Source organism: Anser brachyrhynchus, assembly GCF_964034855.1.
Source record: "Anser brachyrhynchus genome assembly, chromosome: 1".
Lineage (NCBI taxonomy): Eukaryota > Metazoa > Chordata > Aves > Anseriformes > Anatidae > Anser > Anser brachyrhynchus.
In genome coordinates, this window is record NC_137694.1 from 36,713,743 (window position 1) to 36,727,955 (window position 14,213).

The 14,213-nt window shown below is 45.0% G+C and overlaps 1 protein-coding gene across 1 annotated transcript in view; it reads right to left on the reverse strand.

Moving 5' to 3' along the window:
* Positions 1 to 1,054: 1,054 nt before the first annotated feature.
* WIF1 (WNT inhibitory factor 1) overlaps positions 1,055 to 14,213 on the reverse strand; it is a 40,105-nt gene continuing 26,946 nt past the window's right edge. The window contains exons 5-10 of the mRNA XM_080579877.1: positions 12,133 to 12,228; positions 10,726 to 10,821; positions 9,247 to 9,342; positions 4,800 to 4,895; positions 4,143 to 4,238; positions 1,055 to 1,892 (exon numbers count right to left, since the gene is read on the reverse strand). Coding sequence (XP_080436003.1) covers positions 1,771 to 1,892; positions 4,143 to 4,238; positions 4,800 to 4,895; positions 9,247 to 9,342; positions 10,726 to 10,821; positions 12,133 to 12,228 — 602 coding nt within the window. The 3' untranslated portion in view covers positions 1,055 to 1,770. The remainder of the gene's footprint in view (positions 1,893 to 4,142; positions 4,239 to 4,799; positions 4,896 to 9,246; positions 9,343 to 10,725; positions 10,822 to 12,132; positions 12,229 to 14,213) is intronic.

Below are 14,213 nucleotides of genomic sequence, written 5' to 3' on the forward strand. Positions count from 1 at the left end.
CAAGCCCCTCCACAGCACAGCAACGTCACCCAAGCACCCCGTGCCCCAGCCAGCCCCTGGCAGGCCGGAGAGGTGCCGCGGGTCCTGTGGGAGGCACTGGCCCAGGGCTGGGCTGGAGGTCATGGCTTTGGGGCCCACCAGCCATAACAGCCACACACCTACGCCAAGGAAGCTCCTTCTGCTGCAAACCAGAGCTTCCCCACTCATGTTTCTCCCCGAACTGGACCCAGAGGGCACCGAGGGGTGTTCTCCTGTGGGACCAGGCTCGTGGGCTCACATCTGCAGCCACAACACAGGAAGGCTGTGTGAGAACGGCCCCTCAGAGAGCTGACCTTCCTCTCTGGCCAAAGCACGTCCTTTGCATTGGTCCGTGGGCCCATTGCTTAAATAAGACCAGCAAGATCAGGCTAATAAACTGGTCTTTTCCCTTTGTATCTCAAAACCTTTCACTCATTAAGATTGATTTTGTGCCCAAAATTCTGTGTATTTCTTTATTCATGTTTCTCCCAGACAATAAGGCTGCCAGAACTGCAGTATAGCAAGGGTCAATATTTATTTGTTGAATGAATGTTGTTCTTCAGCATGGAAAGAACCATCTGCATTGCCCTCTGTCCACATCACACTACAAATGGCCTGTGTCTGGCACAGGATGGAGCACCCAGACCTTACGGAGTCTGAGCATACCACAACATGAGAGCACCACCCTGGGATAGCAAACATCACCGGGGACAGACAATTTCCTCCTTTTCTGCCTTTCCAAGGCAGCACTTGAAAGGAAGCCTATAGAGCAAGTGAAAACTGAGTCGCCACATCTGGGACTCTGCTTGAGAGACTCAAACAGGGACACAACCAGGCCAAAACTTGGCTCTTCTGGATGTGCAATGCCCAATGCCAGCGCCCAACAGCACTGCCATTGAGACTGGTGCAGTAAAACCAGCAGCAGGGAAGAGGGGACGGGGAAACCAGTCCATGCCTGGTTTATGAGAGTCCTCTGGGGAAGCCATCATCCCAAACCAGTGCTGATGAGACTGGAGCAGGCCCCGCAGAGCAGTACTCGAAAAACTACAGCAGCGTCTTTATTTTATACATAACAGTCAGTATAAAAAAGTTTATTACATAAGAGCTGTTTTGTTTACAATATATTATATTGCTTCAAGCCAATGCAAAAAGTTCATACATTATAGTTCTACTTTGTTTTAAATATATTATATTGCTTACATGGCACTGCCGCAGTGTATTTTTAATACACAACACTTTGCAAAACTGTAAGGCCAAAAATAATGCTGAATTGAGTAGTTCAGTTTTTAAATTAGGTAACATTTATTTATTTTTCTTAGGGAAAAGTCTAAATACATAATAGCAAAAATGTAAAAGGCAACTTCCCTTTGACTTAGGCAAGCTAAATCCGCGGTCACTGAAATGATTCAGGTTAGCATCTAGGAGGTTTTCTGCTTGAATATTGTTACTTAATTTTTGGAAAATGTTATATTGCAGGTATATAATAAAAACAAATGCAGTTTAAACATAACCAAAGTATAGTACAAAACACCATCCAAAGCACTGAAAGAAGAAGCCTATATAATCATGCTATAGAAGTATTTATAAAACTTAAAAAGAGCAGTAAATATCAGCTCAGTGGTTTATAATGAAGCTAATAAAATTCCAGCCAGTAATCTTAACTGTAGTGAACAGCGTTTTAACATCCCATCCATGAAAGGTTAATGAAGGCTATGAACTTTGTGTAACACGAACCATTTCAGATGTTGGAGTTCACCAGATATAATTGGATTCGGGTGGAGCGTGCCTCTCCTCCGCCTTTTTGGGTGAAGGCGTGTGCTGCCTCTGCTTGGTGCCGGCCGGCCTCAGGGCGCTCAGACCGCTGGCTCCATACCCTGGAAAATTACCCAGCTCAAGAGAAAAGAAACCACAGAAACAGCCTCACGATGCACTGCTAATATTTGAAGTGGAAACGGTCCCCCTGCTTGAAGAAAGAGTCCTGCTGCATCTCACACCCATGCGGTCCCTTCCCCATCCTCTCCCTGGCCCTGGGAAGCACAGGATGTTGTCGGGCAGGCTTAACCCCAAAAGACCGGGACCATCAGCCCTCTCAGGCTGTCAGCCGGCCACAGGTTCACACCTGCACTGACCGCAGCAGTGTGTACATCAGCCATGAGCCCCAGCAAGCACTATGGGTCACCTTGAGCAACCCTCTGGGTTCAACCCGCATTAGGCATGTGAGCTTTGCTTTGTCTTATAGCAGGACACAAAAAGAAAGAACAGCAGCAACAGTAAGCACCTAGGGGGAAGAAAGTAGTCTGAAACAGGCTTAGCAGAGCTGGTTTATGTTGAAAGTAAAAACAAACAATAAATATGGAATTCAAAGTATCCTGTTGTCATTGTTCATAGTGTCATTTACCCATCTCACTCCGTAAAGCTTGTATAAATGACTATGAAAACCTGAGTCCCAGGTTCAGTTTTCTTAACCACTTCTCTTTAAGAAAATAGCTTCACTGAGCAGCCATTCATTTGATATAAACACAAACTTTTTAAGATGGTCCTTCTAAACCGTGATGTTAATCCCCATGTGAACTGCCATCCCACAGAGAATTGAATGTGCCTTTTAAGCCTTACATAGGTACTTAAAATGGAGGTAAATTTTACCCTGATGGTCTATTTTCAGTGTCTTTGCTGAATACAGAGAGTTTTGCAGTGCTAAACGCAGGAGGTCTGTGCCCAAACTCCACGTAATGAAGGTTTTAAAACCTCGGAGCTAGCAATAATGTGCAACTACTGAATCTTCCTAATAGTGCAGTGGAGCTCTGTATTTTGTTTTTGGTTTGCAGACAATTACTTCTTTGGTGCTGTTCATTCCTAGTACATAATTTTTTCACTTGCTATCTCAGTTCTTTATAACAATAGTATTACAGGAAGAAAAAGTGTATATTGAACTTATGAATTGAAGTCTGTACTGATTTCCATGTAACCTTTTTTCTAACCATAACTTATACTGATGGTATTTCTCCTTCAGAGAATGACATAAATAATTAAATACAGGCCTACTAGCTAACAGCAGAAAAAGACTCCCCAAATGTAATTTTCATGGCATAATTCATTTCAGTTAGCTAATACTCAATTTTACTGAAACAACTACATATATTCTGATACATTTTAACATGATACACATCACAGGCATCAACAGCATTTAATAAAAAAGATCATTCTGTTGATGCTGCCATGTAAGATTTACATTTCTTACGCCTAGATGGTGCATTTTATAGCTGCAAAATATTGCAAAGTTTTTTATCATTACTACTGAATACATTAAATGTGAATAGTTTGCCAACAGTGCTTAAGATAAATGTTAATCCCTCATCGGAAAATGTACGGAATGTCTCTTGAAGATTTGCTTATAAAGCCCTATTGCATATCAAATATAAAATTAAGTCTGAGTTTGTTACTGGATATATCCAACTATATTTCAAATAATTTTATAGTGCTGTCTTAAATCCAGTGAAATGATCAGTTGCCCCATTAGATATCAAATAAGCACAACAGAAATTGATTTTAAGGACTTCAACCTTGCTTTGAGACAACATATTTCAGAGTCTGTGGAGCACGAATGGGGAAGAGTAGAAGAAAACATGAAAGATGGTAAGCATAGATTTTGCAAAAGCCTAAAAATTTTCCCCCAAGTTTCTAAAGAACACTTAATTTTTTTGTAAGTTTAAATGGCCTTTAAGACCTGACGGAGCTGTATGCATGAAAATGCCTATATGATGCTTTAAAGCCAGCTGGCTTTACTGGGGAGTACTGAGGGACTTCCAACCCACCCTGCACCACAGGTGGAAGACACAGGAGGTCACCCAGAGGCCTGGCTGACACCAGGCTCTAGACCTTCTGATACAGAAAGAAAGGAAGGGCCAGCTTTGTAAAACAATTTTAAACTGTTCTGAGTGTGTTTTTTTAAAGTAGTTAGCATTATGGAGAATTGAAAATCTCTGTTTTATTGTTGGGATTAAAGATTAAGAGAAAAGGGGAGGGTGGTGTTCTTGATGATGGTGGAAAGGCTCTGGAAGCCGCCATTTTTGTGTGGCATCTATAAGCAGCCCCGGCATGGACTCGGGGGGCTGGTTCTCACTTACTTTTATTGCAGTGCCTCCCGTGCCAGCCTTCCTTGCACTGGCACTTGTTGGGTTCAGTGCAGGTCCCGTACAGCCCACAGCCGGGCTCGCAGACAGCTGTAACAGAGTGGGCACATGTTGGACTTGGCGACGTGGTTCCCCCGTGCTCCCAACAACATGCTGCAGGCCTTGGCATCGGCGGGGGTCCCCACAGAGAAGGCATGGGGGCAGCTCACCCCGCCACGGCAGCAGCAGCTCCGGCCTGGACACTGGCAGGGAGAAGCAAGCCCAGAGGCCCAGCAGGCCCTTGCCATCGTGGGTGGGACAGGACACCGGCCCAGCACCATGCTCACAGGCGGCCAGCAGAGTGCTCCTGTCAGGTTTTAATGTTGCAACGTCCCGGCGTTTCATTAAGCGTTTCTCTAGGAACATCTGTTATTGCTACACTGACACGTTGCTGGTTTATAGGAGCCCAGAATGCAGACCAGACTGCTGGGGGGGCTTTTGTAAAAACGTGTCTGGTTTCATAATTCCCCGAAGCCTGGTGTATGCTGTATGTCCAGGAAGTCAATTAACCTGAAAGACTTTGACAACGAGCAGCAAGTGCTGCTATCATGGAAGAGGTCCTGTGTGAGCTCGATACTCCAACAAGGACTGACCGAGTGCTGTGGTACTTACGCTTTGAACAGAGGTCTCCTTGGTAGCCTTTGGAGCACTTGCATTTATTCTTACCGGTACATTTACCTCCATTTCGACAGGGCTGATGGCATTTACCTAGAAATTGAAAACACGAAAACAAGGGACTTACCCCCAAGAAGAGTCCCCCTGTACTCCTGATGGCTGTCTGAGAGGCCTGCCTTGTACCCAAAAAACTCATCAGGCTCTGGTGTAAGTGTGATCTTACACTGCAGATCCGGCAGGAGGACTCCTCTGCAAGTCTTTGCTCCCCATTTACATGCATTCTTCTGCTTTGAAAACAGGACAAAAAGGGCGCATGGCCAAAGTCCATGTGTCCAAGCAGTGTTCACCCAGACTTGAACCACTTGGACTCTGCTGTATCCCCATGCCACTGGTCAGTGTCACCTCCTGCTCTCATCACCCTCCATGGGTGCGGAGGTTCCCCTTGGTACTTGCAAAGTGTGGAATCCAGAAGAAACTCTGGCTGTGCAGGAGAGTGATTTTAAGCAATGTGAAGCTCAGAAACTGTCAGGTATGGCAGCCACTTGCAGAAAATAAGTATATCATCTGGGCCTGGCAGCTTGTGACAAGAGACTGTGGAGGACCACGATACTGTGGGTGGTGCCGTGAGGAATGTTCCATGCCACAGCTCAGAAACTAAAGGCGCATTACAAAAACGTGCCCTTCTTTCCTGTTTGCAAAGAACAGATCATCTTTGGTGACAGTAATTAGGATTGGCAGACATTTTTCAAGGCTTTTGGTCCGGAAATTACTTTCCCTCACATTCATACATTGCCAAAGGAAGAAGCTGGGTCTGACTGTGTATGATGGTCTGTTTGGCCCTGACTCACCCAGGATGGAAGAGATCCATGCTGATGGAGCAGAGCCACATGCAAGTTCTGCTGGGCCTAATTCATGCCAAGAAGCCTCCAAGGGCCTTCCTCACACTTAACATGAAGTCCTTGATCACCAGGTTTTCAGTCCCTTGTTAGAATTTGTCTGTATTATTTACTTAATTAAATCTCTAAGATTTAGCACTAGTATTTACCTGAGTTTGTGAGCAAACAAAAGCTGGAACCTGGGGCAGCAAACTCCCTTCCCTTCCCTTCCCTTCCCTTCCCTTCCCTTCCCTTCCCTTCCCTTCCCTTCCCTTCCCTTCCCTTCCCTTCCCTTCCCTTCCCTTCCCTTCCCTTCCCTTCCCTTCCCTTCCCTTCCCTTCCCTTCCCTTCCCTTCCCTTCCCTTCCCTTCCCTTCCCTTCCCTTCCCTTCCCTTCCCTTCCCTTCCCTTCCCTTCCCTTCCCTTCCCTTCCCTTCCCTTCCCTTCCCTTCCCTTCCCTTCCCTTCCCTTCCCTTCCCTTCCCTTCCCTTCCCTTCCCTTCCCTTCCCTTCCCTTCCCTTCCCTTCCCTTCCCTTCCCTTCCCTTCCCTTCCCTTCCCTTCCTTTCCCTTCCCTTCCCTTCCTTTCCCTTCCCTTCCCCACTTCTTCCTTCTTCTCCCCTCCCTTTCCCATCACTTCCCTTCTCCTTCCCTTCCCTCCTTTCCCCTCTCCCTCCTTCCCTTTCTCTTCTCTTCCCTCTTTTCCTTTTTCCTTTTTCTTAGGATAGTGACAGAGACTTGCGCATGATAATCTGAGCACCAGCACTCCTTCTTTCCACTGCTGGTATGCTGTGCTGAAAACTTCAGGAAATGCACTCATCTCATGATCACAGACTGCCCCCTTGGGAACTAAACACCCCAAGGAGTGCCTGCTGGGCTCTCAACCCCACCAGACTTCTGCGATGCATGTGTGCATTGTCAGTATAAAAGAAACATTTGTTCCTGATGTGCATTTTTTTTTTTTAATAGCCCCGAAACAAGTTTATAACCAGTCAGAGGAACAAGCAGTGCTAAGGAGAGTTTCTGCAAAAGCACAATTTCCTTGCAGAAACTTCTGGAGAGGGAACCTGTGGACCTTCTACTTTGTAGGCAATTTTATATGGAGTAATGACTGAAAGGAGCAATGCTAAGGAAATCCAGGAATTTTCCTAGTTCTTGAAGTAAATCTGGAGAATGTGGGTCAAGGCACAGACTTCCACAGGGATGCATTAGGCAAGCATTTGACTCAGCACAGCTCAGTTAAATTCAGAATAAAATATTTTCACAGAATGGAGGAAACTCTCTGCTATTAAATGAGAAATGAAAAGCAACAAAACGGTGACAAATGGAGGGGGAATCCAAAACAAAATAAAACTTTCCTTTCTCAGACTGCAACACTAATTAGAGACAATGCACAGCTATAGCTAGAGAAAAAGTCTGGAAGACTGTGAATGCTTGCTAGTATGGTAGGCTGGGCCCAGTAAATTTCCCAAGACTCCTGGAGAGTGATTCAACTATCAGACAAGCACTCAAAATCTTTAAACAACACTGGGAAGAAGAAAAAAAAAAAAAAGAAAAAAAAAAGAAAAAAAACTTCTCAGTTTTCTGAAGGTGGCTTTCTGCCTGTTGAAAAGTTTTCTCCCCTTGTTATTTCAAGACCCCCATGACTGAATGTAGCTGGCCCTGGATCTAAGAAAACAGAAAGAGTTGTGTTTCCCCTCTGATGTTTTTAAGCCTCATCTAGCATTTCTTGCAGTCCTCCACTGTTGTGCTGGTGCTGGGGCAGTGCCCAGAGGTGGTAGCAGCCATCCGTCACATACAAACAATTGCTGTCCAGCTTTACAAAAGCCAAGGCAAGTGCAGTGCTTTACTTGCTCTCATCAAAAGATTTCCAGTTTAGCTCTGAGCATCCTCTGAGCCTGAACATTTTTCTTTCTTTTGTACAGGAACTAGCTTACTGCTTGTATTTTAATTGATTTAACTGAATTTGCACAGGTAAGCCTTTGCAGGAAGCCAAAGTCAATTGCACCTGTTCCAAGCAGCAGTAGACAATGATGAGCTTTAGAGCCCCTGGGACAGACCAGTTAAATGGAGTGCCCTTCATTATACATTCTGCAATATCAGTTCTAAGAATTCCCCCCAGCCCCAATAACCAACAACACTGGCATAAAATAGCCTACTCCTTGAACTTTGAACCAAGCCTTACTCCTTATCTGAGAAGTATCAACACAGTTGACTTTCTGGGGAAGAAAGAAAGAAATGACATTCTGTCAGAATGTCAAATTTGAACTTGGTATAAAAAAAAAAAAAAAAGTAAATTCAGTAGAAACTCACTCTGTTGTTCTTGGTGACACCTGATCTGGATTTATATCAAAGGGCCATCTTTGTTAATAATTTCATAACAATACAGGTTTACTGCTTCTGTTTGGCTCAAGTTTTTATTAGGTAAAAATGAGTTGCAAAATGCCTTGAAATGCATAGAAATATGGTGAAACATTCTCATACATCCACCTTTTCTTTACACTTAAATACTGTGCAAAATGTTGGTCCTAAGGTATCCGTGTCCTTTCTTTGCATAGTAATTAATGTATTGTCCTGTATTGGCTGACAGCATGTTAGAGTTTATTCCCATGTGTTTCCAAGTCTTTGCTGCTAGGCACTTCGTCACTGTGAGAGAGCCTGTCTCTACTGATGCATACAAAGGAATTACCTCGTAGACATCCCAGGTCAAATGCTGCTCTCTGTGCTCCTGTGATGGCTCTTTGAAAGTCAGTGGGATTATATACAACAGAAAGGTAGGGAAGCTCCACACACAGTGTCCTGGTAGAAGCTTTAAGCCCAGAACGAACAATGTGGGTGTATGTTCCCAAAACCCAAATGCTCATACTCCATTCAAGTGTGGGGAACTATAGGATTAATCCAATTTAACAGAGCTGTGAGAAAACTCTTCTTTTAGCAAGATCAAATGCCTGACAGCTGACCTCCCAGGTCTGTTCCAGCCTGGCCACATCTCCACCCCCAGCTTTACACAGCACACTTAGATCAGCCATGAGCTAAAATATTTTCAATTGCTTTGATGCTAAACTTCTGAAAGTATCAAGTCTTTTGATGTTTGCGATGCAGATTTTCAAGTTGCCATGTGAATGCAACTTAATACATTAAGTGAAAGCTCTCAGCTCTTATGGTTCAGTCCTCCCTTTACCACAAACCCATCCACTCCCGGTTTACAGCAGCCCTTTTAGAGGCATGGGCTTAAACCTAATCTGCTGTGCACAAGTGCGAATTGCTGCAACTTTTGGAAATAGCTGCCCCGCATGGACTTGGAGCAGCAGCGCATCAGTCTGCCACAGCGTAGTGCTTGCAAACCTATGCCTTCAAGGTAGTTACCAAGCCCAGTTACTAGTGAAACCAGAACAAGGTAGGGGGTGAGGCAGCCTAGCAGCGAGTCAAACTTATTTGTAAGGATCTCACTTGGAGGCACCTGGCTCTCTGGGGGTCCCAACCAGCAGAGGCAGGTCACGCTCAGTGATTTAGACACTGACAACAGAATAAGTTGATGTAAGGGAAATCAAGCACATGGAGATGCTACTCACTAATTTCACATTGGTCTCCTTCAAATCCTGAAGGACAAATGCATTTTCCCAGATAGAAGCACGTTCCTCCGTTTAAACAGGTTGTTGTACAGTTTGCTGAAACAAATAAAACAGGAATGAACTAAATCACTAATGTGAACTCAGTCTGACTTGCCTTTAATCTTTTCTGCTGCTCACCCTAAATAAACATTGAGTAGGTTTCAAAAAGTTGCATTAAAACCTTTTCACATGGTTTACAAAGAAAGACTGAAGTTGAATTTTTTCTACATAATATTTTACACGGACACACACAAGTCCATAGAAAGAGACAAACAAATGAACAATACAGCAATGAGATTCCCAAGGACAGGTTGTGTTACATCTTCATCAGTCCTCACGTGTGGAGCTCACTGAAAGATCAAGTCATTATCGCTATTGAAACTGGCCATGTGTGGTATAAAGAGCACAATCTAGGACTGGAAGTCACTTCCCCAAGAAGACACTTCACCACAGCTCTTAATTAATGCCATAGGAGATTTGAGGTTTAGCTAGAAAGAAACCTTTATAAGTTTTTGCTGTGTGGTGACATAGATACAAATGCTGTCTTTCTCACTTGCCAAATTACTTACATTGTGTTGGATGTGACTTTTCATCAAACGTCTGGGATTCACATTAATCTCGCAGTTAAACTTCCTTCAAGACATTGGGAGCATTTCATTGCAGTGCACTTTCGAAACATTTTCAAAATACAGTAAAGGTCTCATAAAGAACTACATAGAAGTCAGAAGGATTTTGACTCCAGCAGTTTGTACGAGCATTCCTCAAGGCCCAGAAATGTTCCCATTATTTTGCTGGGAAGACCACTAGGGCCTTTTGCATTTACTCTCTACTTCATGTAGTTGTGCAACAACAAAAGCAATGTGGTGTTCTGCAATCTTCTCCGCCATGAGCAGGTCAGTGGTATTTCTGCAGCGAACCACTTGGTTTTCTCTATGTGGTCGCTTGCAGTGTTCCAAATTACTGCTCTGAACAACTGATTGCTCCTTTGTATCCCTGAGCCACAGCGCAGCAACAACAACAAAAAATGAATAGACTGTTTATTATTTTTTTGTGTGTCTAGATGCAGCAAATTAATGTACTAACTAATTAGTAAAACTAATTCTACTCCAGGAAACCAAAGTTCAAATACAGATCGCTTATTTTCCTAAGCGAATTTTGTGGTAGGTCCCGTGGCTTTCAGTGGGTCAGCTAAAGAGATTACCTAAATTACCCTTCACTCAGCCGGCGGGTACGGATGCCTGCACACGTAGCTGCAAAAGCATTGTGTGCCCCTGCGTGCTTCCTGCAGCTCCCAGCTTCAGGAAGAAACACAAAACTATGTCCTGTAAAACTTACTTCACCACTTGCTTGCCTTTCCAAAAGGCACTCCTAGAAGGAAATTAGCACGGGGAGGAACGAGTGCCCGCAGGAGGTGGCACCCAGGGGTTTGGCTGCAGTTACCTTTGTCGCAGTTGATGCCGTAGAAGCCGGGGGGGCAGATGCACAAGCCGGGGGTGATGCAGAGCCCGCCATTCATGCAGCGAGGAGCACAGAGCGCTGAGGAGCAGGAAGAAAAGGAGAATCATCACTGGCGTGACTGCAGACAGGACTGTGTCTCTAGGGGATATGCTCAGAGGTGTCAGCAATTCAGTGGGGTTCCCAGGCAGGATCCTGGGAACCCCCCCTCCTGCCACTCCATACCTGTGCATAAGCACTGCTACCTAATTTAGGGGAGGGGAGCCTCTAGCATGGCCTGGTTTGTTGGCCAGACTGTCCTGCACGCTCCCCCTGAACTTCTTCCAGAGCCCCTGCACTCTCCCAAAACTCCTCTGCAGTCGTGGCCACCCCACGAGGCTCTTCCAGGGAGGCATGTCAGGGAGCACTGTTTCATTTCGTGGTTGCCCACAATTGGTACATGCCGCGAGGCTGCGTCCATACGAGAGAGTTCAAAAGTGCCTGGACGTGGGGCCAAGTGGGGGCACAGGATCATCCATCTTGTGAAACTGTTGGTGCTGTTCCTGGCGTGGCTTTGTCCCTGGCCGCCCGGGCACAGCCCTGGGGTGAGCAGCAGCCACGGGTTCCTCCCAGCCAGGAGTTTGGAGGTTTTTGCTTTGGAAGCTAGGAGAGTTTATTAAACACACAAATGCAAACTGTGTCATGCCAGTTGGCCTCCAGGCCAGAGAACAGTCCCTGACCCTTTGTATTTAATATTTCGCATGCAGCCAGAGCATCTGGGAGCTGAGCGGAGAATGACATTGAAGTAGGATGCCCACAGGGGGGGTTGCTCCATCTCAGGCCACCCTGGTGAGGGTCTCCCACTGGCAGAGGAGGAAAGAAGAAACAGAAAGAAGAGCTACTTTCCTCACCAAGTCACACCAATGTCCTAGCCCCTCACTCTTGGAAATGTTATTTGGGGTTATTAGTCACTAATAGATGGGAAAAGGAGACTCTTTCCTTCATCTCCCTAACTTCATTGTCGGTCTGCCTCCAAATTAGATCTTATCTCCAAATAAACCAATGCAGAACAAAAGTCCCGTGCTTTGTTTTCCAGCTAGTCCTTATTAGCAGAAGAATTTTATTTAATCCTTTTGCCAAATGGATTCTCTGTGATTAAGGACCCCTTAACAATTGTGTCAGCTTTTGTTAAAAACAATACCTTAGCAAGGAAACTTTTTTTTTTTTTCTGAGCAGTTAATGTTTCCATTAGAACATGGATCATAACAGTAATTCACTTAGATATGTGGACTCAAAATATATGAAATCTTCAGAATAGGCCATTCATATTTTTAGGAGTGGCTACAATGCACTAGCTGTAGTTTCGTTGAGATTATTGTAAAGAAGAGAGTTGAGAAGATTTTTTTAAGTTACCTTTCTCGCAGTGAGGCCCATAAAATCCATCTGGACATTCACAGACATGTCTCTCGTTGCAAAACCCTCCATTTCTGCATCCTCCTGGACACTCCGCTTCATAAAATATAACGACAATCTTAGTTGGATATTTCACACTTCAGCTGTCACTCAGTACCAATATACACCTTTGATATAACAATAAAAATATTTGCTGACGGACAGGCAAACGCTGGCCAAAGTGGAGATTCACCTTTCCTCAAGAGAAATTGTTTCCCTTTGTGTTCATCTACAAATGCAGGTTTGATCATGTGTGCAGACAAATGCACGATGTGCTCGTTGGCGGATCACGCACATTGCTCTGCTGTTCTGCAAGTGAATGAGCGATGTGGGTGCTCCGCACAACCCAGCCCCGTTTTCTCCACGTGGAAAGAAGCAGGCAGCTGCTGCAGGACCTGCATTACTGGTCAGATCTCCCTTAGCATGCGGGGCTGGTCTCGAATTCTGCAGCCTGAAGTTGACTGCACTGCAACTTGCGTTGCATTAATTGCTACATCTGTTGCTCCTAAGGTGGCAAAGTGATGAAATCTGTCTTCAAATGAAAGAGCCAGCTTCAAGGCTAGATGAAAGAAGGCCAGAAAGGAAGATGAAAGCATTCCTGCACAGTGATCCTGTATCATCATCCAACTCATACTCACATCTCAACTGTTGATCAAACACTGGTTAAAGCGTTTAGCAACACTGGCTGGATTACACAAGGAAGAGAAATACATCTGGGTATCATCACCATCCTGCAAACACTGGAGTCCATCAAACAAGAGGCAAAATGAACCCAGTGGAACCCCACAAAAACACAACTGCCAGGCAGAAAAGCAGTTCCTCAAAAATGCCTTCCCAGGTCTCCCACAGACAAGAAGGAAGGCAGGAGAGGCTGCCTACTGCCATTAGAAAATGCACATCACTTGTGATCAGTGGAACCAGGGCCACGAGGCAGTTTTAGCAGAGTAGGCATGACCTTCTCCTGTGGATGCTATACTGCATGACACTACGAATGCCTAGGTTCAAAATGAATGCCTAGAATGCCTAGGTTCCAAAAAGTCTGAGGTAGGGTAGACTGACACTCAGACAGCAACTGCAACGTATTCAACTGCAATGTATTCAATCCAAACTCCAGGATCATCCATTAGACTGCAGTTGGCTGTAATTTTGGCACATGCCTTTTTTATCTTTTGGTCTAGCAGTGCTGTAAACACATGTAGCTGGTGACACCTGCCAACATCGTCATTAACTGTTTAACATCTTTGCCAGTGACATGGACAGTGGGATCGAGTGCACCCTCAGCAAATTTGCCGATGACACCAAGCTGTGTGGTGCGGTCGACGTGCTGGAGGGCAGGGATGCCATCCAGAGGGACCTGGGCAGGCCTGAGAGGTGGGCCTGGGTGAACCTCATGAGGTTCAACAAGGCCAAGTGCAAGCCCTGCATCGGGGCCGGGACAATCCCAAGCACAAATACAGGCTGGGTGGGGAATGGATTGAGGGCAGCCCTGAGGAGAAGGGCCTGGGGGTGCTGGTTGATGAGAAACTCAACATGAGCCAGCAACGTGCACTTGCAGACCAGAAAGGTTCTTCAAACCGTAACTCTTATTTAACACAAAGGAAAACACAACCCTGGACTGAAATAAATTTGCATTATTCTGCCTCCTTCTAATATTTATCAGGTGACATATCCATCAGCTATGGCTATGAGCAGTATTACTTTCTGCCACACTCAGGTAATATCGCTCTCTTCACTGGAATATGAAGGGTAACCCCGAGACTAAACAGAAGGTAAGAACATCTGATGTATCAGTCAGGCGGCTGGATGCTATGTGCAACTGTCAAACAAACAGGAAGAAGAGAGGATAAAAGGGGTAATTTTAAAATACTATTCCATCTAAGGCCATAGATACGTGGGGAAAAAAAGTGTTACTTTAAAAGTAAATCTGTTTGCAGTGGTATTAATAATAGTAAAGGCTTTGTAATCGTATTTGTTCTAACAGTATACGCTAGGACTCTTTCTGAAAATGTTTCTCTCTTTGTACCAAATGCAGAGCTGCTATT